Here is a 25455-nt window from a genome sequence, read left to right on the forward strand (position 1 = left end):
ACTATGTCATACATACTTATAGGGTCTATCCAACAAGAAGATCTAACAATTGTAAATATTTATGCTCCTAACATGGGAGCAGCCAATTATATAAGCCAATTAATAACAAAATCAAAGAAACACATCGACAATAATAAAATCATAGTAGGGGACTTTAACACCCCCCTCACTGAAACGGACAGATCATCTAAGCAGATCAACAAGGAAACAAGGGCTTTAAAAGACACACTGGACCAGATGGACTTCACAGATATATTCAGAACATCATCCCAAAGCAACAGAATACACATTCTTCTCTAGTGCACATGGAACATTCTCCAGAAGAGATCACATCCTGGGTCACAAATCAGGTCTCAACTGATACCTAAAGATTGGGATCATTCCTGCATATTTTCGGACCACAGTGCTTTGAAAAAAGAACTCAAATAGGTGGAGGCTAAAGAGCATCCTTCTAAAGAATGAATGGGTCAACCAGGAAAAGGTCTCGAACACACAACCTAACCCTACACTTAAAGGAGTCTTACTGTTGTTACCTATAGTTTGTTTTGCCTTTTGTTGTAAAAGAAAAATGATTTTATTTATATTATCAATTCAGTATTCAATGTCAGTATGAAAGATCACTATCATTATTCAGTTCAATCAAAATTACTAAAATTGCCATTTTATTTTCTCCATATCTGTTGTTTTAGTATCTTATGTTTCCATTTGGACTTGGTTTTCTTGCTGAAATACATCCTTTTAGTAGTTCTCTTAGGGGAGCTCTGTGGTTGGTAAACTCCATTAGCCTTTGTGTGGCTCAAATTTTTATATTTTACCATCCCTCTTGAATAATTCATTGGTTACAAAATTTCAGGTTAACAGATTTTTTTCCCCTCCCCTTTCTCTTTGTTCTCTCCTTCCTTACCTTCTTCCTTTTACCTCCCCTTAGGAAGTACTTTGAAGATATGACTCCATTGTCTTTTGGCATCTCCTTCAGTCTGGTTTTTTTTCTTTCTTTTTTTTTTTTTTCAGCCTTGGGCTTTTAGGATTTTCTTTTTATCCTTAATTTTGTGCAAGTCTGTTACTAAAGTTTTCTGTGAGTTTTTGTAGTCAGGTTTATTGAGGTATAATTTATATACAGTAAAATCCACCTTTCCAGACATACAGTTTAGTGCGTGTAGATGAACAGATATAGTCAGGTAACCGCTACCAAAATCAGCATACACAGCATTTCCATCATGTCTAAACCCTGCTTCATGGCCTTTTGTATTTAATCCTCTCCCCTTACCTTCTGCCCCTGGCAACTATCAATCTGATTTCTTTCCCAATAGTTTTGTATTTTCCAGAAGGTTTTATAAATGGAATCTCACATTTGTATTTGGCTTATTTCATTTAGCATAATTCATCCATATGATTGAATGTATGTATATATTGTAGTTTATACATTTACCAGCAATGTATGAAAAGTTCCAGTTATTCTGGATCCTTGCCAGACTTGATATTGCCTTAAAAAAATTTTTGTGTGTGTGCTTTTCTAATGAATGTGTTGTAGCATCTCATTGTAATTTCAGTTTGCATTTCCCTAATGGCTAATGATATTCAGCATCATTTCATATGCTTATTTGTCATCTGTAACTCTTCTTTTGCCCATTTAAAAACTGAGTTTTCTTAATGAGTTTTTAGTACTTTATAAATTTTGGACACACGTCCTTTATTGGATAGTGCATTTTTCAAGTATTATATTCCAGTGCATGGCTTGTCTTTTCATTTTCTTAACTGTCTTTCAAGGAGTATAGTTTTAAATTTGGTAAGTCGAGTTTATCAGTTTTTCTTTTATACTTTATACTTTAGTTTCCTAAGAAATCTTTACCTTAACCCAAAGTTACAAAAGTTTTCTCCTATATTTTTTTCTAGAAGTTTTATAATTGTAGCTCTTACATATAGATCTATAATTCATTTTGAGTTAATATTTGCACAGCGAGTGAGGTTTTGGGGAGTAAGAATTTCCTGTTCTTGTCAAGAGTCTTCTAGCTGAACTAAAAATCAACTTGACATGAGACAGATTAATAGGAGAAAATAAAATTTAATTCATACATATGCAGAGTCCATACAGACATGGAAATTCCAAAGACAGGCAAAGTGAGGTATATATGTCATTCTGAACTAAGGAAAATGGGGTGGTAGGGGGCTGGGACTTCAGAGGGAAGGAATGCAATTCACAGGAAGATGAAAAGAGTTAATGTTCAAATGTTTTCTGGGCCACCCAGAAACAATGTGACATAGAGAACTTTGATCAAGCAGGCCTGTGTAGGTTCCTTCATGTCTGCCATACCTAGTTCAAAGTATAATGTAGTTATCTGTGGTGATAGCTTTCTTCCCAGATCAGGTCCTTTATTTAAATTTTTTGTAGGCAGTTGTGTTAGAGGTAAAGAGCTATTCCTGAATCTGCTGGGTTTTAATAGCTTTTTAACCCAAAATAATCTTCATGTCAAAGTGGCCCATCTGAGGGGCAGCCTGCCCTTGGCCCGTACAGAGAGGTAAGACTCAAAAGTTCTTTTTTTTTTTGCTTATGGATATCCAATTGTTCAGCACACTTTGTTAAAAAGACTATCCTTTGCCATTGAATTACCTTGATATTGTTTTTGAATATTAGTTTGTATTCTGTGTATAGATCTCTTTCTCTATTATTCCATTGATCTATATGTGTACATATATGGGAATTTAGTTTTATTTTTGCTGTCTAGTGCCAAAAGTGTACTTTTGATCTGAAAACACATTTCTTTCTTTAATTTGGAAAATTCTTGGTTATTATCTCTTTGAATATTACTTCTTTTTCATTCCCAACATTGTCTTCTTTTGGAACTCCTTTTTCATGTTAGAGCCTCTCAAATCAGTCTTGATCTCTGAACTGTTGTTTTGGGTAATCTTTCTTTGCCTTTTATGCTGGATCCTAGGGTACATTCTCTCTTCAAAAAACTCATTAATTTAAGAGGAATATTAATGTGAATTGATTAATATTTACATGGACATAACAAGGCTTACACTGTTACTAATTTTCAGCTTTTAGATTTAACTTTGGAACAAGGCAAGAAAACAAAATTATAAACAGAGAATGTAAATATTAACCTTGCAAGTGAAATCATTTTTATCTTTGAAAAATGCTTTTTGTTCCTCTTCATTCATGTGCAGCCTTATGTTTGCAGACATGTTTATCTTCTCTCAGCTGTTCTTTGGGTATCCTAAATCTAATCCTTGTGAATTGAGAGCATATTTGTGGACCAATTGAAGCTGCTTTAAACCTTCTGGAGGCTTTCCACTACAATTAGAATAAACTCCAAATGCCTTTGGCCAACAAGATCGTATATGACTTAGTACCTAAAGATTTCTTTGACCTTATCTTTTACTGCTCTTACTGTAGCTTTATCTACATTGATCACCTTTGTGACCTCTGAACCCATCAAACTTATTTCTAATTCTTGGTTTTTGTACTTACTGTTCCTAGACCTGGAATGCTATTCTTTGCAGATCTTAACTGGTTGGTATCTTCTCTTCATTCAGGTCTGTTGTCAAATGTTTCTGCCTCAAAGGATTTTTCCCTGACCCTCTTAAGCTAAGGAAGTATTCTCTCCCCTTTTCCCATCAATCTTTTACATTACCTTCCTAGTTTTATTTTCTTCAAAACATTTACTACTAACTTTACTAACTGATGTTGTTTGTGTTCCTCCTTTAGAATATAAGCTCTGTGAGGGCAAGATTTATCTGGCTGAGCTCTGTGTGCCAGCCTTTAGAACAATAGTCTGGCACATTGGAGAAGCTTAATAAAAAAACCTGTGGATTGAAGGAATCAGTAAATTGATATGATGTCTCTAGGAGTAATTTTGTTTGTCATTTTGTGGAAAAGTACCTGGAGGAAAGGAGTCCTGAGAGAACACTTCTATTAATAAAAATGCTGTGCTTATTCCTGACTTCTTGTTCCCCCTGGGACTTGGAAACAAGAGTAAATACTATCGAGGTCAACCTAAGTAAGAGTAGGGGCGCCTGGGTGGCGCAGTCGTTGAGCGTCTGCCTTCGGCTCAGGGCGTGATCCCGGCGTTCTGGGATCGAGCCCCACATCAGGCTCCTCTGCTGTGAGCCTGCTTCTTCCTCTCCCACTCATGCTGCTTGTGTTCCCTCTCTCTCTGGCTGTCTCTATCTCTGTCGAATAAATAAATAAAATCTTAAAAATAAAATAAAATAAAAATAAAAAGAATACAAAAATTTAAAACAAAAACAAAAAAAACCTAAGTAAGAGTGTTTCTGAGGCCTCAAGTGTCTCTGATCCTTGAGAAAGAAATACCATGGGTCACTCATGCAGATTATTTGGGAAGTTTCTGTAATTTTGTATCTTTGAAAAAAATTTTTTTAACTATTTCTCTTTGTCACCTACTCTACTGAAATCTTCCTTATTTTGTATCTTTAAATTGTGGTCGCCTGAGTTAACCCAGATGAACTTTTGGTTAACTTACATTTCTTATATAGATTTATCAAAAGGCAAAGTAAATTTTAAGGTACCGTATTAATAATGTGTAGGTTATTAATAAACTGCAATCATTTTTTAATTTTATTTTTATTAATAATTTTGTAATGTCACTAATAAAGTTATAGGCCTCAAATACAATGGAGTTCGATTTTTTTTTTAATGTGGAGGTTTATCTCAGTCTAAGAGTATAGGTGCATACTCACTATTAACTTAGAAAAAAATGTATTTAGACATTTTTAAACCACCATCTCTTGCCAATTTTCTATCGCCATGAGTATTTTTTTTTTAAAGATTTTAGTTATTTATTTGACAGAGATAGAGACAGCCAGCGAGAGAGGGAACACAAGCAGGGGGAGTGGGAGAGGAAGAAGCAGGCTCATAGCAGAGGAGCCTGATGTGGGGCTAGATCCCAGAACGCCAGGATCACGCCCTGAGCCGAAGGCAGACACTTAACGACTGTGCCACCCAGGCGCCCCAATCCCCACAAATATTTTGAAGAAAAATTGTAGGTGGATTACAGGATGGGGAAAAAAGAGATTTTAAAATAGTAATCTCTCAAAGAATATAAATAATTGATAAGACATCTATTAAAAAATGATAGGTATCCTGTAAATATTTGTGGAATGACTGGGAGTCTGTCAGGTTTTGTATATCTTAGAACATATTTTACTAATATGTGTATCTCTTTCTCTTTTTTGGACCAGTATCTAATAGTACATATCGTGTGGTAAAGGTGTGATTGATTAATCAATGTGTAGTAATTGTTTCAGATTTTAGAGGCTTGCTATTATTTCTCATGGCCATAAAAATTACACAGCTTATAATCTTCAGTATTTCTGAAGCAGGTCACTTTTTTATCTGTAAAATAAGAAGAAAAAAAATGTTTCCTAACCAGTGTGTTTCCAGGGAAGGAGGGACTTCATTGGTGTTTTCATTATCGTCAATAATTTTCTCGTATTGTTTTTCGAGTTAAAGATGTCATATCATGGTTTGGATTTTTAGTCTCTTTTTACAATTAATTGTGAATCTTTTTGGTAAATTAAATTTATTTTGTATCTGTCTATGAGCAAAGGAGCCATGGTGTTGCTGCTTTTGCAAAGTAATTTTTCAACCAATGAGAAAGTAAAGTGGAAGTAGTTATGAAGAGGTGATTTAAGACCAATATCTAGTATTTATTTATTTATTTATCTATTTTAAAAGATTTATTTGAGAGAGAGAGACGGGAGTATGCGTGCTCAGGGTGGGGAGCAGATGGAGAGGGAGTAGAGAGTCTTAAGCAGACTCCCCGCTGAGCATGGAGGTTGATGCAGGGCTCAGTCTCACAACCCTGAGATCACAACCTGAGCTGAAACCAGATTTGGATGCTTAATGGACTGCACCACGCAGGCACCCCTCCAGTATTTATTGAGCACTCACTGCATGCTAGGCCATATTCATTGTTTAATGTGCACTATTTCATTTCTTCTTGACTACAACTCTGTGAGATTCATACTGTTCTTGTCCCCATTTTACACATGAGGAAAATGAGAGTCACCAAGGGTGTAAGTAACTTGCCAAAGATCAAACACATAGTTGATTAGTGGCTGAACCCAGGTCTGAATTCAGCTGTATCTTCTCTAAGTCCCATGTCTTAAAAAAGCAATAAACTGCCTCTTGAACGTTCTGAAGTTATATGGTAAATCTCACGGATGTTGTAAACTGAGGAAATGACCTTAAAGGAAGTACTCATGCTTAACTGCAGTTTATTTATTACAAAGAACACCAAGGGACTATCCAAATTCTTTTGATAGCTTGAGGTTTAGTTATATGTTAATATTCACGAATATTAATATTACTTGAACCATTTGTTTGGAATTCCATTTGAGTTATTTGTGAGGATAAACATGCTTTGAAACAAAAGGAAGCTGTTGCATAGATAATAAGCTGTATTTGAATTGAATTTAAAGATGGCTGTAAGCACTTTGAAGAACAAAGTTAAAATTACAAATTTAAGATGGAAAATTGCAAATTACTATATATGTGTATATATTTTAAAGGCAGTATGATATATGGAAAGACTAGGAGATTGAAAGATCTGCTTTCTAGATCTTATTTTGCCGCCATTTTACCTTGTGTCTTTTGAGAGTCGCTTCACCTCTACTCCTAACCTTCAGTTTCTTCACCTGTGAAATAAAAATCCCAAAGTTCAGGGAAATAATACCTGCTCTGTTAACCTGGTGGCACTGATCTGATGATTATCTGATCAAGGTCATGTAAAATTGCTTTGTAAGCTATTGATACAAGCCTTTGACATTCTTGCCAGGTCATTTAAGCTCAGAAGCAAGAATCGGTATCTATTTTATTTATATGGATTCTGTAGTGGTCTTGAGGCTTATAGAATTAATTCAGTGGATTCATTGTATTGAATGTTCCCATAGAGAAGTACCTGTATAAACAAATATATAACAGACTTTATGAGTTCAAGAGCTCCAGATTAAATTTTCAATGAAAGCTTGTCTTTGTCAGCTTCTCCTGCTGTTTTATTTTTGCCGGTATCTACACCTGTGGAATGCTGCTTGTTTGTAGACGAGGTGGTACCTGACAGTCTAAACTAAATCACTCGTTAGGATTGATAGAGATTTACCTTAGAAAAAAATTTTAAAGAAAGTAGATGCTTACAGGATAACACATATTTTATAATATAAAGGGGTGTAGTGAGGAATCTGAGTGTGATTGAGACAGGGAGGAGAAGGTTTTTAGGTGGTAGAAGCAAAAAGGTAAATATCTGTGGAAAAATAACCAGTAATAGATTATCCATAAATAATCCAGTCTCTAATAGGGAGATCCCCAAAGGGATAATGAATGAATGCCTGAGTACCAAGCCAACATAGTTTTTACCTTTGAGTTGTATGCCCCAGGGCAATCTTATGAAACATAAGCATTGTGCTCTCATTAGAACTTTAGAGGAATGATATTGAGTACTCTCCATTATAGATGGAAAAAAATCTTCCTTCCATCTCTTTTACCTCCCTTTCTCCTCCCCCAGGTTAAAAGATGAAAAATTATACAAATCTTACTCTAAAATCTTTGATAAAGCAAAGAAAATCCTATAATATTTGGCTCATCATTATATGTATATGTACATTATGACAGTAATAGTTGCAAGTTTTTGAGAACACACTCTGTGCCATGTGCTGTTAGGCATTTTGTATAAATTCTATCATTTATTCTTCACAACAGGTCTGAAATTTGTAATTTCCCCCATTTTACACAGATATTGAAGCTCGCAGAAGTCAAATAACTTACCCCCAAATCACATAATAGTGATTGAACTAGTATTCAGAACTATACCTCTGTGACTCCATAATTTGTGATTTTCTTTTTCCCCCAAAAATACCATACCACTTCCTGGATATGGAGATTTTTTTGTTTTTATAGATCTGTCCCAGCAGCTCAGATGTACAGCTAGATTTGGCTAATCCTGGGGCTAGAGTCCTGCGCCTAAATGTATTTGGCAGATATTAATGTTCAGGTGAACATGGCTGTCAGCCACAAAGCTTCTCTGAGTCTCGTGGGGAGGTGTTCCCTTCACTTGTGGACCCTACTGTCAACATAGCTTCCTACTTCACTCAAGGAATCTGTGACCCATCATTGAACTGTTCTGTGGACAGACTCCAGTTTTCCAGAGAGTAAGCGTTAAGTTTTCTGATGAGGATTCTGCATTTTCTGTTGTTTCTTTCAGAAATATCGGAAGAAGCATACACATGTCTAGGGAATCTATCTCCCATTATGGAACAGTTCCTGTTGGGAAGTTCTTTTGTAATTCTAAACTGAGGAAAATCTCTTCCTAATGAAAGGCTGATTTGTCACTCTTGAATTTAAAAAATATTTGAATTAGAAAGTGCTTAGTCAAGAGCATTTGCAGCCAACAGAAAAAAACCTAATATGAATTTAAATAAGCCTTATGTTATGTTTCATATTTGTCTCACCCAAAATTACAAAACATAAATCCTAGGATACTACCTTCTCCATAAATTTTCTGCCCTCAATGTCTCATACGTAACTGTACTTGTTGTCTTAATTCATTATGTTTATGAATTGATTTTATTCACCCAATGAGATTGTAAGCTTTGCGAGAGCAGGTACCTAGTAGTAACATTTTTTTTCATGACTTTTGAGGCAGTAATTCTTATCCTGAGACCTCTAAAGTAATTCATACAGTAGAGCTGTCCAATCTAAGGAAGGCATTTCAATATTTTTGGCTTTTAGCTAGATAGACTTCTACAGTGTGATAATACAAGCTATTTCATACTCACCAGAGGGCCCTGATAAAATTGGAAAACAAATTTTCATTTAATAAATACCTTTATTAAAAAAACAACTTTATAAACATGTCTTTCATAGTGAAAGTTTGGGAATCAGTGTTCAGCCATTTCTGGCCTTATGTTAAGTAATAATGATGACTAAGAATATGATTGATTTATTTATAGAGAGTAATTAATGAACTTTTTGTTTTAGGAAATGTTGTGGGCAACTTGGGGCATTCCTTCTTCAGTCAGAGTTTCCTTGGCAGTAAAGAACATGGTGGATTCTTATATGTGACATCTACCTACCAGTCACTGCAAGACCTAGTCCTCCCAACCCCACCTTACTTGTTTGGGATTCTCATCCAGAAATGGGAAACTCCTTGGGCTAAAGTGTTTCCCATCCGTCTAATGTTGAGACTTGGAGCTGAATACCGACGTAAGTAGTAAAATAGCTTCTTCTATGCCATATGACCAAGATGTGATGACTCTTTAAATAAAGGCCTGAGATATTCAGACCCCCTCACCTCCAGTGATACAATCCAGCAGAGGTTTTTTGAAATAGCTAAGCTAAATTTGGTCATTGTCTTTACTTGCTTTAGCTTTAACGGTGAGGATTAAAAATTTCAAATGAGAAAGTTAGTGATTATTTAATACCTTGTAAACTTACTGGTTTTATATAGTTCATTGATAAAAATATGTTCATCTTCAGAAAAAATGTATTGGAATTTAACAAGTAATTTTTTACAGTATCCGTAGTGAACATTTTTTTTTGTAATTTTGTTGGAAAATAGTTATGACAAATTATATCTTACATGACGTAACAGATACTGGAAACTAGTGGTGTAGAGATCACTTTTGGTAAAGTGAGCAATAGAAGAGCTTCCTTGCCCATGGTGGAACTCGTACAACTAAGTTGTGAGGGTTTTTTTTAAGACATTAAGGCCTAAATACAAGCTTTATTTTAAACTATATTTTCACCTAATCAGAATTGCCATGGTCTAGGAATTGGACCATTTGAACAAGGTTCTTAACTCTATGACTTACTAGCTCTGTACCTTTGGGCAAGTCACTCAATCTTTCAGTTTCTTCTGCAACTGGAAAAAATAATACTTGCCTTTTACATTATGTAAGATTGTTAAGAGGATCAAATAAGATAATGAACTATTTTATGAAGCATAGCACAGTATATTAATGTTTTCAGCAAGTCAGCTTCGTTCTTCCACTTATTTATTAAGTAAGAATTTAATAAAGGCCTACCATTTGTGACAAATCCTGGGAATTCAGAAATAGATAAGACATGGTTTATAGGCTCTTGATACCTTTGTAAGGAAGATATACAGATATTGTGATTACAGTAGTGTATTGTGTTAAAACGCATGTTCAAAGTTAACAAAGTTCTTCTGGAGTTCCAAGATGGACTCTTGAATGAAGGAGTTGAATAAGAAACATTTCTTGGACCAGTTTGCTTCTGGCCTGAATTGTAAAAGAGGCATATCAGTCAGCTAGATGAAGTAGGGAAAGGAAAGGATTGTAATCAGAGGAAACAACATGTATATCTTCCTGTCTTTTACAGGCAGTTCACCCCATAAAGTTCAAGGAGTAAGCCAGCTAATAGGTCACCTCATGTTTGGCTATTCTAAGGAGGATCCTGATTGGGAGGTATATAAGAGTGAACACAGAAGAATTAGGAGAGATTTGTTTCCCGGATCATATTAATCCAGTTTGAAGAAGAGCGCTTCCTAAGACTTTATAGTTCATTTTTAAGACAGCTGCATCAAAAGGCTTATTCTTGTCATCAAAAGACTTACTCTGGTATGGTTTGTAGAAGGCTCAGAGTTTGTCTTTGATGCTACCATGCTAAATATTTTTGACCCCTAAATTTCATATGCTCTAAAACATCTATTACAGTTATATTTTGAAAACTTTATGAACCATGATGTCTTTAACCAAAATATTAAGCTGTCAAACTTAGTCTCATTATTTCTCATTTCTGTAGTTTATCCGTGCCCACTCTTCAGTGTCAGATTTCGGAAGCCATTGTTTGGAGAGACGGGGCATACCATCATGAATCTTCTTGCAGTAAGTTGGGGATTTTTATTTTCTTTTTCTTACTTGGGTTTATACAGGAGAAGGAAGAGAGGGCTTTCATTTTTTGTTAATAGCCATACCCCTGCTGCTTCAGGCAGGTGGATATTTATGCTGTAGGAAAAGAACAGCATACATATTCTTTGGAAAGTATATGGAGCTTTGGAGTGGAAATAGTACGGATTTCAGCCCTTGATTATACACTTACTATCTAAGTGACTTCTCACAGGATTATTGTGAAGACTAGAGGTAATGTATAATTAAAGCACCTAGCATTCTGTCTTGTTTTTAAGCTTGACATAATATTGGTGTCCCCTTTTTATAGCTTATATCTTAGCCCAGGATTGCTCAGAGATTTATTCAAATACTTCAAGTGAGTAAGGTATCCATTCTTTTCTGATGGATTTGTGTATAGGTTGGGATTCAGACTTTATTCTTTTCCTTTGCACTGGGCTCTCCCATGTGCCTTTGCGCATGCACAGGCTCTGACTCTGTTGACCAAGGATGTTGGTTGGCTTGGGCCCACTAAGGTCTTTGCTTTACGTGTGCACAAACTAACCTTTAACCTTTGTTAAATCTCTGGCTAGTCTGCCTGCTCGTTACCCCAAACAGGCTAGCAACCTAAGCTAACTGAGCTGCCGGCCCTCTGTTTTCACTAGCCACTGAGATTACCGCTGTAGCTGTACCACTCCAAGTAAGATCCTTCAAGTAGCAGAGCTTATTGTTTTCACAGACTATCCTGAACTACCTGAGAGGGCTGGGGCACAGCCCCAAGCAAGGTCTACTGTGCTTGCTTGATGTTCAGTAGCTTTCATGCATAAACACATCTCAGTGTGTTGTATGCCTTTGGTCTAATTCCAGAGCATCGTAATGATTGTTTTTTTAAAAACCGTTTACCCAGCTTTTTAGTTGCTTTTTGAGGAATGGATTTATTTCCTCACTCTGTCATGCAGTTGTTATAGTTTCAATTATGTTTTAAAGAGATTTAAATAATAAGAAAAACTCTTGTAGCTTTACCTATGTAGTTGCCATTTTCAGTGACCTTCATTCCTTTGTGTAAATCTGTATTTCCATCTGGTGTCATTTTCCTTCTGCCCGAAAAATTCCCTATTACATTTCTTGTGTGGGTCTCCTGGTGAGAAACTTGTTCGATATTTGCATTTCTAACAACATCTTTATTTTATCTTCATATTTGAAAGATATTTTTGCTGGATGTAGAATTCTAGGTTGGCCATTTTATTCTTTGAGTATTTTAAAGATGAATAATAATCACTCTACTGTTTTCTGGTTTGCATTGTTTCAGACGAGGAGTCCATTTTCCCTCTTTGTTCCTCTCTACATAATGTTTCTTCCTTCTCTGTTTGCTTTAAGATGTTTCTTTTTTATTACCGGTTTTGAGCAGTATGACTATGTTCCTTGATATGGTTTTTGTGTGTGTGTTTCTTGTGCTTGGGGTTTGTTGAGTTTCTTAGTTTTGTGAGTTTATAGTTTTCATCAAATAACATTTTCTATCTACCTCCTCCTCTCCTTCAGGGACTCTAATGTTACAGATTCATTAGGCTGCTTGAAATTGTTTCACAGCTCACTAATGCTCCTTTTTTTTTCTTTTTCGGGCATTTTTTTTTCCTCTTTATGTTTCATTTTGGATGGTTTTTATTGTTGTGTCTTCAAGTTTAATAGTCTTTTCTTCTGCATTGTTAAAGCTGCCAGTTCCATCTTTTTTGGGGGGAGGCGGGTGATCTCATTGTAATTTTCATCTCTAGAAGTTTGACTTAGGTCTTTTTCAATATCCTGTATGCCTGTACTTAATTTTTTGAACATCTGGAATATGACCATAGTAACTAGTATAAGGTCCTTGTTTGGTAATTCTAACATCTCTATCAGTTCTAGTTCAGTTTCCATTGATTAACTACCCCCTTACTTTGAGTCGTATTTTCCTGCTTCTTTGCATGCTTGGTATTTTTAAATTTTTATTGGATGCCAAATATTATGGTTTTTCCTTGCTGGGTGCTGGGTATTTTTATATTCCTATAAATATTCTTGAGTTCTGTTACAAGTAAGCCAGTTAACTTACCTAGAAATAGTTTGATCCTTTCAAGTCTTGCTTTTAAGATTTGTAAGGTGGAACCAAAGTCTTATTTACTACAGTACTAATTATTCTCCACCTAAGGCAAGACGGTTCTGAGTACTTGTAATGACTCTGGCCCTATTAGGAATTAGGCCAAACTTCACAGATTAAAGGCACATTTCTTTACGAGGCTGTTGTCATTTCAGACACCAGCTGCAAGTTTAGGGATTCCCAGGCTACCCATACTTCTGACTAACTGGATACAAATGTTAGCATTCCCCACTGCCCTCTCAGTTTTGATAATTCACTGGAGTGATTCACAGAACACCGCGAAGTATACTATACTTAATGATTACAGTTTTATTGTAGTAAGGAAATACAAATCACGGCCAGTCAAAAGAAGAGACACGCAGTACAAAGTCTGGGAGGATCCCACACAAGAAGCTTCTGTGTCCTCTGGGACATGTCACTCTCCTGATACATTGATAGGTAGCATGCACAGAGTAAGCACCTGAACTTTTGGGTCCTGAGTTTTTATTGGAGTTTCCTTACCTAGGCATGATTGATTGAGTCATTGGCCATGTGATTGAACTCAGTTTCCAGCCCCCCTGATATCATGTGCTTCAAAGCCCCATCCTCTAATCACATGGTTGATCTTTCTGGGATGGCCAACCGCCATCCTGAGTCATCTTGTTAGCATAAACTATCTAAGGACCCACCTTGAGTCACTAAATTAACATAGACTATCAGGGATCCACCACTGAATAACAAAGACACTCCTATCACTCAGGAAATTCGGGAATTTAGAGGCTACCTCTCAGGAACCAGGAGCAAAGGCTAGACAAATTCTTTGTCATACAATAATATTTGTATTATAACTGAGCCAGCCAGGCACCCCCAGAAGTAAAACTTTTGAAATTGTATTTTAATCTGTAAGATTTCTCTCTTTCTTTCTCTCTGTCTCTTTTTGCCTCTCTCCCTCTCTCCCTCCTTCTACTCCAGTCCCATCCCTTTGCCACTCCCTGGCAACTTTAGTTTTTAGTCACATTTTTGACAAGGTAATTTTTCTTACTAATTATAATCTGCTTTAGAACAAAAAGGAGATATTTATCGTGTAATCTAGTAGCATAAACTGATATTTATCCTATAATCTGGTAGATAAACTAGCAAAAACGAGTAATCTAGTTTTTATGACCTATATCAATTCACTTATACAAATTTCAGTGGATTATCTACTGAAGTATCTTGCTCTCCATCACCACTGTTAGGGAGGAAGATTTTTTCTCTACCTTTCAAAGATACTTCCAGCTGGTCTAAGAATTAAATTGACATGAGACAGATTAACAGGAGAAAATTAAATTTAACTTTGGATATATGAGATCTTCACACACACACACGAGGGGTTCGAAGACAGAAAGGTAAACTGAGTTATATATACCATCCTGAGCTAAGGAATGGGATAGGGGCCTGGGGCTTCCAAAGGGAGGAGGACAATTCACAAGGCAATAGAATAAGAGCAGATGTTTGATAATTAGATATTTGCCCTACCATACAGATGGGTCACTCAGATAGAATTTATCTCTGGTAATAACTCTAATTCTGGGAAAGCCCCTCAGTTTAGATTCTTCTAGGTGGTTTAGACAAGGGCAAAAGTTTCTCTTGAGCCTACAGGGTCTCAATTGCCTTCAGTTCAAAGTGGCACATTTGGAGGAGACTTGTTTTAAACCCCTTTACCCCCTTCTCTGTCTCTAGATTACTAGGATTTACAATCTGTTGATTCTAACACTTTTCCATTGTCTCTCACTCCCTTTGCTTTTCCCTATCTTAAGATTCCATGGTTTCATAATTAAAATCACTTTCTTTGGGGGACATAATTCTAGTTTCTCTCTCTCTTACCCTCTCTTGTGGTGGCCTGGCAAAATGTAAACCCTAGTTAAATTTACCTTTCTTAAAAAAAAATTCATTTATATACAGTAAAATTCACCTTTTGTGGAGTATACTATTAAGAGTTTTGACAAATGTGGGGCGCCTGGGTGGCACAGCGGTTGAGCGTCTGCCTTCGGCTCAGGGCGTGATCCCGGCATTATGGGATCGAGCCCCACATCAGGCTCCTCTGCTATGAGCCTGCTTCTTCCTCTCCCACTCCCTCTGCTTGTGTTCCCTCTCTCGCTGGCTGTCTCTATCTCTGTCGAATAAATAAATAAAATCTTTTAAAAAAAAAAAAGTTTTGACAAATGTAAAGAATTAGGTTACCACCACTGTTGCAATTAAGATATAGAACAGTTCTGTCACTCCAGAAAATTTACTGGTGCACCCCATTGATCCTCTGTCCCTATAGTTTTAGCTTTTTCAGACTGTCATATAATTGGAATTATACAATATGTAGCCTTTTCAGTCTGGCTTCTTTTACTTATCATCATGCATTTGAGATTCATCTGTGTTGTTATGTATGTTGTTGGGGAGGAAATAATCTTTTTCCTCTACTTATCTTTGGTTCTTTTGCTGAGGCCCTATAAATTAGACTGGCCAAAGAGTGATTAACGGAGGCATATTTGGGGGTGGCATATTCTGGTAACCTTCAATATCAATAGTTCATTCATCTTTACTGCTTTGTAGTATTCAGTTGTACGTATTAACCACAGTTTATCCATTTACCTGTTGATGGATCTGTGGGTTGTTTCTCGTTTTTAGTAACTATGAATAAAGCTGTTGTAAACATTCATGTATGACATTGACTAGAAAGACATCACAAATATTTTCTCCCATGTTTCTTTGTAGAGTGAACATTAGTTTTCCTTTCTCTTGGGTAAATACCTGGGAATAGGATAATTGAGACATATTGTACATTTAGTGTTATAAAGAACTGTGAAACTTTTTTCCAACACGCCTGTAGTAGTTTGCAGTCACAAGGAATGTGTAAGAATTCTTTCTTTCTTTCTCTTTCTTTCTTTCTTTCTTTCTTTTTTTTTTTTTGTCAACACTTGTTATTTCTCTTTTTTTGTTTTTAGTTTTTGCCATTCCAATAGAAGTTTAGTGGTCTTAATTTTTGTGATTTTAATTTGTGTGCTTCTTATGATGAATGGTTCAGAGCATTTTTTTCACGTGTTAATTTGCCTCTTTATGTTTTCTTCAGCAAATCTTCGGATTTTTGCCCATTTAAAAAATATGGTTGTTATTTTCTTGTTGAGTTTTGAGAGTTTTTCATGTATTCTGAATATAAGCCCTTTGGTAGATTTGTATCATTTGTTATATTTTCTCTCAGCCTACAGTTTATCTTTTTATTCTCTTAACAGTGTCTTTCACAGAACAAAAGTTTTTAATTTTGTTTAAGTTCAGTTTCTTTCTTTTCTTTTTTTTTTTTTAAGATTTAATTTATTTATTTGAGAGAGAGAGTGCAAAAGAAGGGGGGAGGGGCAGAGGGAGAGGGAGAAGCAAGCTCCCCGCTGAGCAGGGAGCCTGAGAGACCCAGGAGCCTGAGAGACCCAGGACCCCACGATCATGACCTGAGCTGAAGGCAGACGCTTAACTGACTAAGCCACCCAAACACCCTAAAATTCAATTTCTTAATTTTTTATGGAGCATGCTTTTTGTATGATATCTAAGAACTTATTGACTAGAAAGACATCACAAATATTTTCTCCCATGTTTCTTTGTAGAAGGCTTATAGTTTTATATTTATGTTTTATATTCAGGTCTATGGCCCATTTTTAGTTAATTTTTGTTTATGATTGCGAGGCTTTGTTAGAAACTTTTTTTCATTCAAATGTCCAATTGCTCTAGTACCATTTGTCGAAAATGGTACTCATTTCTTCATTTACTTGCCTTTACACCCTTATCAAAAGTCAATTGGGGCACCTGGGTGGCTCAGTCAGTTAAGCCACTGACTCTTGGTTTCAGCTCAGGGCATGATCTCAGGGTCCTAAGATCAAGCCCCTTATGGGGCTCCACACAGAGATTCTGCCCCCCCCCCCGGTCCTCCCATCCCCCCACTTACACTCTTTCTCTCTCTAAAATAAATAAAATCTTTTTTTTTTAAAGTCAGTTGACCATACCTGTGTGAATATACTCCTTCCTTCATTGATAATTTTATCCAAGCCTGAATGTCGATGAAGACAAAAAGAGTAGCCTATTCAATGCTCTCACTTTAGATTCGTGACCAATACCATTAAAGAAGCTCTCAGACTTACCTGGCACTCTTTCCTGGTCCATAACACATTCCTATTCTATGTTTTCTCAAATTTCCAGTCCTCTTCTCCTTTTCTCACTTTCAGCTGATGACTCAGCCCCAATTTCCTTGAGTAAATAGAAGCAGTCGAAGACAATTTTCACACCGTTCCATCCAACAACTTACCAGTATCTATACATTTTCTTTTCTTAGCTTCTAGGACACCTTTCTTTCTTGGTTCTTCTGCAGACTTCCGATTGGCCACTTTCCCCTTCCCATCATGTTCTGCCTCTCAGTTAATGGCAGTGCAGTCTTGTAGTTGCCCAGTCCGTATAATTCAGAATATCTTTGAGTCTTCTCTTTTTCCACATTCCACATTCAGTCCAGTGACAGATATTGTCAGTTCCCTATTCAAAATTTATCTAGAATCTGATAACTTCTCACCACCTTTTAAATTGTTAATACTTTGGTCCAGGTTATCACTGTCTCTTGCCTGAATTATTTTTATATGTTTATCTGATCTCCTTTCTTCTCTCCTTGTTCCCTTACCTTCTATTCTTTATAGAGAAGTGAGAGATCTGTTAAAATAGGTCAAAAACCTTCTCACAGTAAAGGCAAAGGACCTTATGGTGGCCTACAAAACTCTGTGAAATCTAGCTTTATGCTGTCACTTTGACCAGAACTCCTGCCGCTCTCGTTCACTTTCCTTCAGCTACACTGGATGTGGTGTGTGTATGTTTTACCCTACAGATACTCATTGAGTGCCTAGGCTGTTCCAGGCATTTGGGATATAACAAGAAGAAAACAAGTGAGAGTCCCTGCTCTCTTGGAGCTTACTTTAGAGGGAGGAGACAGTTAATGATGGGGTTGTGGAATACAGGTGAGGTTCAGTGGGGTGGAGTGGGAGCCAACGACCAAGAAAGAATTCTTGAGACGTCTTTGGTACAAAATGGTGGTTTATTAAAGCACAGGGACAGGACCCATGGGCGGAAAGAGCTTCTGCCCCCGGTTGTGAGGGGTGTCTGATTATATACTGTGGGGTTGGGAGATGTAAGGGAAAATGGAGGCTGAGAAAGTACTTTCATATGTTCAAGAAGACTCACAGGATACCGAAGGCCTTGCCATTGTCAATTTAAGGTTGTTTTTCCTTCTAACAAGGCATTAGCATTAAGATAGTTGGGAACTTCCTGGAGGCTGCAGATTATAAGGACATTTAATTGTATCCACATTTCCTTCTGGAAGCTAGGTTATTGATAGAAATGCTTTGTTCTTGTAGACTGCTAAGACATTTGTAAACTGAGGGAGACTCAAGTCTTGCAGGATTGTGGTATCTATAGGTTAACTATTTCTTTGTCCTTTAGGGCAGCCAGGAGTGCCTGAGGAATGTCACATACATCCCTTGTGGGGGGGGGGGGTTTGCGAGGTGTCAGTTTCTGCTTTGTCCTCAGCTTGCTTTCTGTTCCTTCATCATTAACAAATACAGAAAATCTTAAGTGGTGATAAAGCCGGGTAATAAACGTTCAGATATTTGTTTAATATTGTATATAAGGTGTATACGAGACTGTTAGGTCTTTCTTATGAGAATTTACAGTCTAATTAGAGAACTAGAATATACACATTAGAGTTTTCATTATACATTTCCTTATTATTTAAATTAATGAGATCTCTTAATTTTCACATTCTTTCCATTTGTGCTGCTTTTATTACTATAAATCAAATCCTGCCATCAATGAATTCTTTATTCCACTTCAGTCTGCTTTTTACCAGTGAAGTGGTTTTGGAATATAGGTGAGGTTCAATGGTGTGAGGTCCGGACCCTATGACCAAGAAAGAATTCTTGAGATGTCTTTGGTGCAAAATGGTGGTTTCATTATAGCACAGGGACAGGACCCATGGGCAGGAAGAGCTGCTGCTGCCCTGTGGTTGTGAGGGGTGGCTGATTATATACTTGGGAGCTGGGAGAGGTAAGGAAAAGGGGAGGTTTCAAAAGAACTTTCATTTGCTAAAGAGGACCTACAAGATAATGGAGGCCTTGCCATTGTCAGGTTAAGGTTGTTTACCCCCCTAGTAAGGCATTAACATTAAGATAGTTGGGATATTCCTGGAAGAGTCACACATGTCCCACCCAGGAGTGGAGGGTTGGGGGAGGTTGCTTGGTGTCAGCTTATGCTTTATCCACAGCTTGCCTTCTTTTCCCTCATCACCAGGACTTCAGAAATTACCAATATACATTGCCAGTAGTTCAAGGTTTGGTGGTTGATATGGAAGTTCGAAAAACCACTATCAAAATTCCCAGCAACAGATATAATGAGGTAAGATTTACCATGAAGGCATATTTTTCAGTGTTAAATACACAAATGAAAATGAAAAATACGTGATTATATATAAATTTCATTTTTTAATTGACAGTGACATCCAGTTCATAATACTGTATGACTTAGATCAGTGATAAGGAATTTCATGACAGAAAATCCAGATGTTAGGTTTGTGATTTATTTAGTCATTAGTTGTGTCATTGATTGAGCTTTTGATACCATGATAATCAGTGATAGATTTGCATTTCGATTAAGGTATAAAATTAACTTTATATTTGTAACGTTAGTGGTGGAATCTTTTCATTTTTCCCTCTTATTGTAAGTATATATTATTTTTGACGATACTTAACATTTAAGCATTAACATCCGAAATGAATTTTAAGTAAGGTTTCAAAAGCAAATAAATGATTGCATTTTGAATTTAGCTGTATTTTGTAACTATAATGAAATTTTGCATACTGTACACACATTACAGAATTATGTAAACAGTGCTCTTTGCCTATATGCCATGGAAGTCTTTCTTTACTTTTTTTTTATTTCATAAAAATACCTTATTGTTAAAAAAAATGTAGTTTTTATAAACAAGGAATTTGGAGCTGAAGTCCTCCACCTATTTTGTCCTGGGAATTCTCAGCTTTCTGCATTTCTCTTCGTTGGCTGCTTAAGATTCTTTAGTTGATCAGAGTGGCTTTAGCTGCAGGTTTTGAACCTATTAAAATGCAGAGTCAATGGAAGGTCAGTAATTCTTTTTTTTTCTTTTTTTAAAATTTAAATTCAATTAAGTAACATATAATGTATTATTAGTTTCAGAGGTAGAGTTCAGTGATTCGTCAGTCTTATATAACACCCATTGCTCATTATATCACGTGCCCTCTTTAATCCCTCACCCAGTTACCCCATCCCCTCTACCCCCCTCCCCTCCAGCAACCCTCAGTTTGTTTCCTAAGATTAAGCATCTCATAGTTTGTCTCCTTCTCTGATTTCGCCTTGTTTTATTTTTCCCCTCTTCCCCTGTGGTCCTCTGTTTAGTTTCTTAAATTCTGCATATCAGGGAGATAATATGATAATTGTCTTTCTCTGATTGACTTACTTCGCTTAGTATGACACAGTCCAGTTCCATCCACGTCATTGCAAATGGCAAGAAAAAGGTCTGTCTTAAATTTAAAATCTTAAAATCAGTTGTAAAATGTCCAACAGTAATCATTATGGTTTACAAGAAAAATCTTATTTTGAAACATAGTTTGATATAATAATGGTTAAAATTTGTGATTTTTTTAAAAAAGATTTTGTCAGAGAGAGAGAAAGAGCATGTGTGAGTGCACACAAGGGGGTGGGGCAGCAGGCAGAGGGAGAGAGAGAAGCAGACTCCCTGCTGAGCAAGAAGCCCAATGTAGGACTGGATCCCAGGACCCTGGGATCGTGACCTGAGCCGAAGGCAGATGCGTAACCGACTGAGCCACCCAGGCATCCCAAAATTTGTTACTTTATTAGAAGGATGGTAAGTCTGCAACTCCTTCCACTATTTCTTGGTATAATGTAAATTGCCTCTTTCCCTCTTTTTTTCATTTTTTTCCTTCTTTCTTTTTTTCCCCTTCATTCAGCCACTTATTAATCATTCATTTGTACATTCAAACATTTTGTACTTTCACTTAGAATCAGGTAAATGTCTTACTGGATTTATAAACTCAGGAGAATGAGTTTTATGAGAATGACCTATGTGAAGAAAGCTTTAACCCATGGCTTTCAATGCAATGGCTTTTTTTAGACAGTAGAAAATAGTAGCTAGAATGTGTGCTTTATTTTTTTCTGTGATACAATTAGCAGTTTTTATCTATTAGATTGTCCTAACTTGGAATAGCAAATAGTAATAGATTAGATTAGGTCGTGTCAAATCTTTGAAATGAACTGATTTTTATATAATCTGTGCCCTAAGAGTCTTAAAAGAGATATGCTTTGAAAACACGTTTATTTCTCAAATTTGAAGTTTTATTATTTATTTCACAAACATTTATTAAATATATTCTGTGATATGAAGTACAAAGATGGGTTAAGAACATTATGCTTGCCTTCTGGAAGCTTATTGTCTGGAAGTAAAGATGATCAGATGTCATCCTCAAGCAGGTAATATACATTGTTAACCTTGGTGTTTGCAAGATGGTGCTTGGGAATTGGATCTGTTTATAAAAGTATATCTGTAAAAAGCTATGAGGCCTCCATAGTTATTTCATTACCGACCTAGGACATTTATGACAACAACTGCCATTTATATTACCTGTCTTTACCTGCGTCCTAGGTTTATGGTTGTGCAGGTTCAGATATCTTTTTCAGAAACAGTAACTGTATTTTTTGTTGTTTATTGCATTTCATTTTCAATAAAATTTACCAACTACATATTATTTATTTTTCTTATTTGGTTTAGCAGACTGACTTCCCTGCTAATTCAATTTTTATTTCAACTCATATTTTATGTTTGTTTATTTCAACTCAGTTCAATGTTTCTCTCACAGTCTTGGACATTGAAATTGTGTTGCTAATAATTCTGCTTCACTTTGTAGTTGAAAAAAGTAATTTCTTATATATTATTTACTCATGATAATATTCCATTTTTCCTTTTATTTACTCTTCTTTGATTGATACCCATAGCCTTCCTTATTTTCTACATTGTTCTCTTTTGCTCTAAAGCCTTTGCACAAGTTATTTTCTTACTGATGAACACTTTCCCTGTTCATTACCTGCCTAACTCTCACTCATTTTTCAGGTGTCCGCTTAGATTACAGATAATATCACTTTCAGTTAACTCCCAACTGGGTGACTCTCCCTGTTACAAACATCTCTAGAATTCTACACATAATGTGTGTGTAATGCTCATTATATTTGTAATTCCCTCTTCAGTTTCTGTTTTCTCTACCGGACTTATTTTTATGAGGAACTAGGTCTGCCTTGTTTACCACTGTATCATTAGCAGACTGCCTAGTAAAGAGTAATTGCACGAGAGATATCTACTGAATGAAGACATGAAACAGAACTACTTTAGATAATGTGAAAACAAGTGCTGAAACTTACTGCAAGTTTACTAGAAGTTTAGAGAAAGGAGAGCTCTAGTAAATGGAGCAGTCAGGAATGTTCCTTTATTTCCTGTTGATCCTGAATCCCTAACAGCTAGAGCAGCGTGTTCCATGTAGGACAGGTTTGTAAATGTTCATGTAAATGTCTTATAAATGTAAATGAATAAAAGATTTGAAATGGACAGTGATTGATGTTTAAGCACTAGAAAGAGAAGGTTGGAAAATGAAAAGTGAAAAAGGTGATAGATGCCTGCAGAAAAAAAGTTGGGAAAGCACCAGGGGTAGACATGTTTTGAGAGGATGATAGATGACAACAGCCTGCCCAGCGTAGAAGAGGCTGAAGTAGACTGAGAGGTAAAGTTGTACAAAGAGACTGCTGGGTTTTCAAAGGCCTTCAGAAATCTGGCAAAGGAATCTAGACTTTAATATGATCATCTGTAATAGATTTTATAGGTTCTAAAGCAGAGAATTGACTTAATCCAAGTGAGCTTTAGAAACCTGAGTTTTGGCAGCTTATATGTAAACTATGGAGAGAGGGGGCCACGAAGGAAAGATTTTAAGCTTAGAACGCTAGAAGACAGTACTTCTGACAGCATGGAAAATTTAAGAAATGAAGTAGTCTTTGTATATAAATTCTCTAATCTCCTTCATCAAGGCCACTCAAGCTCTCTCTTAGTTCAGGTAACTCTACTTGTGTTACAGTGATGAGATTATTTTGACCATTGTATTAACTAACATGTGTTTTAGTTATATGAAGTTAACGTTATAACACTTATTGAAGGTATTCTATGTAGCAGGCACTATGTATTTTTACATGGTCTCTATGAGATTAGTATGTTCAGTTCCTTTTAATAGATGAGGATAGTAAGGCATAGAACTAGCATGTGGTGGAGCCATAATCAAACCCAGGCAGTCTGATTCCAGTGTCCTTACTCCGAGCCATTATACTAAACTGATTTTTATTAGACATCATTTTAACAATTATCAGTATGACTTTAGGGCCTTTACAGAGGTAATCAAATGTAAATGAAGCCATTAGAATGAGCCCTAATCCAGTATAACGGATGTCCTTATAAGAAGGGAAAATTTGGACCCAGACACTCACAAAGGGAAGGTGATATAAAGAGACATAAGGAGAGGATGACCACCTACAAGTCAAGGAGAGAAGCCCAGAGCAAATCCTTCTTTTGTAGCCCTTAAATGGAACCAGTTCTGCCAACATCTTGATTTTGGACTTTCAGCCTCCAGAACTGTGAGACAATAAATTTCTGTTGTTGAAGCCATCCACTCTGTGCTACATTGTTAGAGCAGTTCTGGCACATTCACACACAGGTCTGCTTTAAGTAGCTAAACGTGAAAACGAAATAAGTAAAAAAAAGAAAAGAAAAAGGGCAATGGGGCAGAGAAGTTGAGCTCTGTGATTGCCCTACTTTACTGTCTGGTGTTTCCAGGCTATAGTTCTGGTAGGGGAAACCCAAACTGAACCTAGAGGTCTCACTGAGTTGAAGAGAGAGTTGAGAATGTAGGGAGGTCGTGATGGCTAGAATTTGCAAAACAGATTACTGGAAATAAAAGAACTTTGTGGAGATATACAGGAGGTTCCCACTGTGTCTTCAGCTGACTACTAATCAGTACATGTATGTGAGAAAAGCACTGGAAAGGTACAGGTAAAACAATTCCCACAGGGCCAGGCATAGTTTGTATTTTTACCAGGTGAAGTGAACTAAAGGCAGATTATTCCTGCTGAACCAAGTTATCCATAAGTTCAGCTTGCTCTGATCCTACCTATCAAGCTTAAGAGAAAGTCTTAACAGGATCAAGGCACAAGCATGTTAAGGACAGACATGGAAAATATCAAAAGACACAAATCACACTTCAAGAAATGAAAATGACAATGATACGAAAAATATGCTGGATGAAATTAATGGTAGATACTGCTGAAGAAAAAGTAGTAAACTTAAAAACATAGCAATAGAAATTATCCAAAATGAGACACAAAGAAAAAAGACTGAAAAATTAAATGAACAGCACATGAGTGAACTGTGGGAGATGTTAATTGGCCTAGCACTATAATTGAAGTCCTCAAAGGAGAGAAGAGGTGAGTAGACAGCAAGTATTTGAAAACTCAGTGATCAAAAATTTTATAAATTAGAAGTATAAACCTTTATATTCAAGAAGCTCAGTGAATTCCAGGTGTAGAAAACATGAGGGGAACTACATTAAGGAACATTATAATTATCTTAAACTACTTAACACCAGAGCTAAAGAGAATCTTAAAAGCAACTAGAGAAAAAAAAATCCACGTTATATGCTGAGGAACAAATACAAGAATGACAGCAGACTACTTATCAAAACAATTTAAGCCACAAGACAGTACAGTAGATCTTTAAAGTACTGGAAAAAAACCCATCAACTTATACCCAGTAAAAATATGTTTCAAAAAGCAAAATACTTTTTCAGAAATACAAGAGCTAAAAGAATCTATTACCAGTAGGCCTATTGTATAAGAAGCGTTAAAGGAAGTCCTTCATGGAGGATACCAAATAATAGAAATCTGGATCTTCACATAGAAGTATAGAGCAATAGAAATGGTAAATGTAAAATCTCTTCAAAAGACAATTGTTTAAAACAAAAATAATAAAATGTATTGTGGAGTTTATAATGTATATAGAAACAAAATGTATGACAGAAATACCACAAAAGCCAGGGAGGGGGAAATGGAAGTATACAGATGTAAGGTTCTTATATGACACAGGATATGGTATAATATTACTTGAAAGTAGATTGATAAAGATATGAACCCAAAAGCAAACACTAGAAAAACTAAAATAAGGAGGTATAGCTAATAAGCCAACAAAGAAGATAAACTAGGATTATATAAAGGCTGGAAAAGAAGAAAAAGAACAAAAGGAGATGGGACAAGTAGAAAATAAATAGCAAGGTGTTAGATTTAAATCTAACCATATCAGTAAT

The 25455-nt window shown here is 36.2% G+C and overlaps 1 protein-coding gene across 2 annotated transcripts in view; it reads left to right on the forward strand.

Annotated features, from left to right (window-relative positions):
• Window positions 1-25455, forward strand: part of ZFYVE9 (zinc finger FYVE-type containing 9) — a 118913-nt gene that overhangs the window by 66633 nt on the left and 26825 nt on the right. For both annotated transcript variants that reach the window (XM_087865873.1, XM_045799543.2), the window contains 3 exons: window positions 8996-9220; window positions 10781-10863; window positions 19310-19414. In XM_087865873.1, coding sequence (XP_087721999.1) covers window positions 8996-9220; window positions 10781-10863; window positions 19310-19414 — 413 coding nt within the window. The remainder of the gene's footprint in view (window positions 1-8995; window positions 9221-10780; window positions 10864-19309; window positions 19415-25455) is intronic.

This window comes from Ursus americanus, chromosome 12, assembly GCF_024610735.1.
Source record: "Ursus americanus isolate L20-20 chromosome 12, mUrsAme1.1.p, whole genome shotgun sequence".
Taxonomy (NCBI): domain Eukaryota; kingdom Metazoa; phylum Chordata; class Mammalia; order Carnivora; family Ursidae; genus Ursus; species Ursus americanus.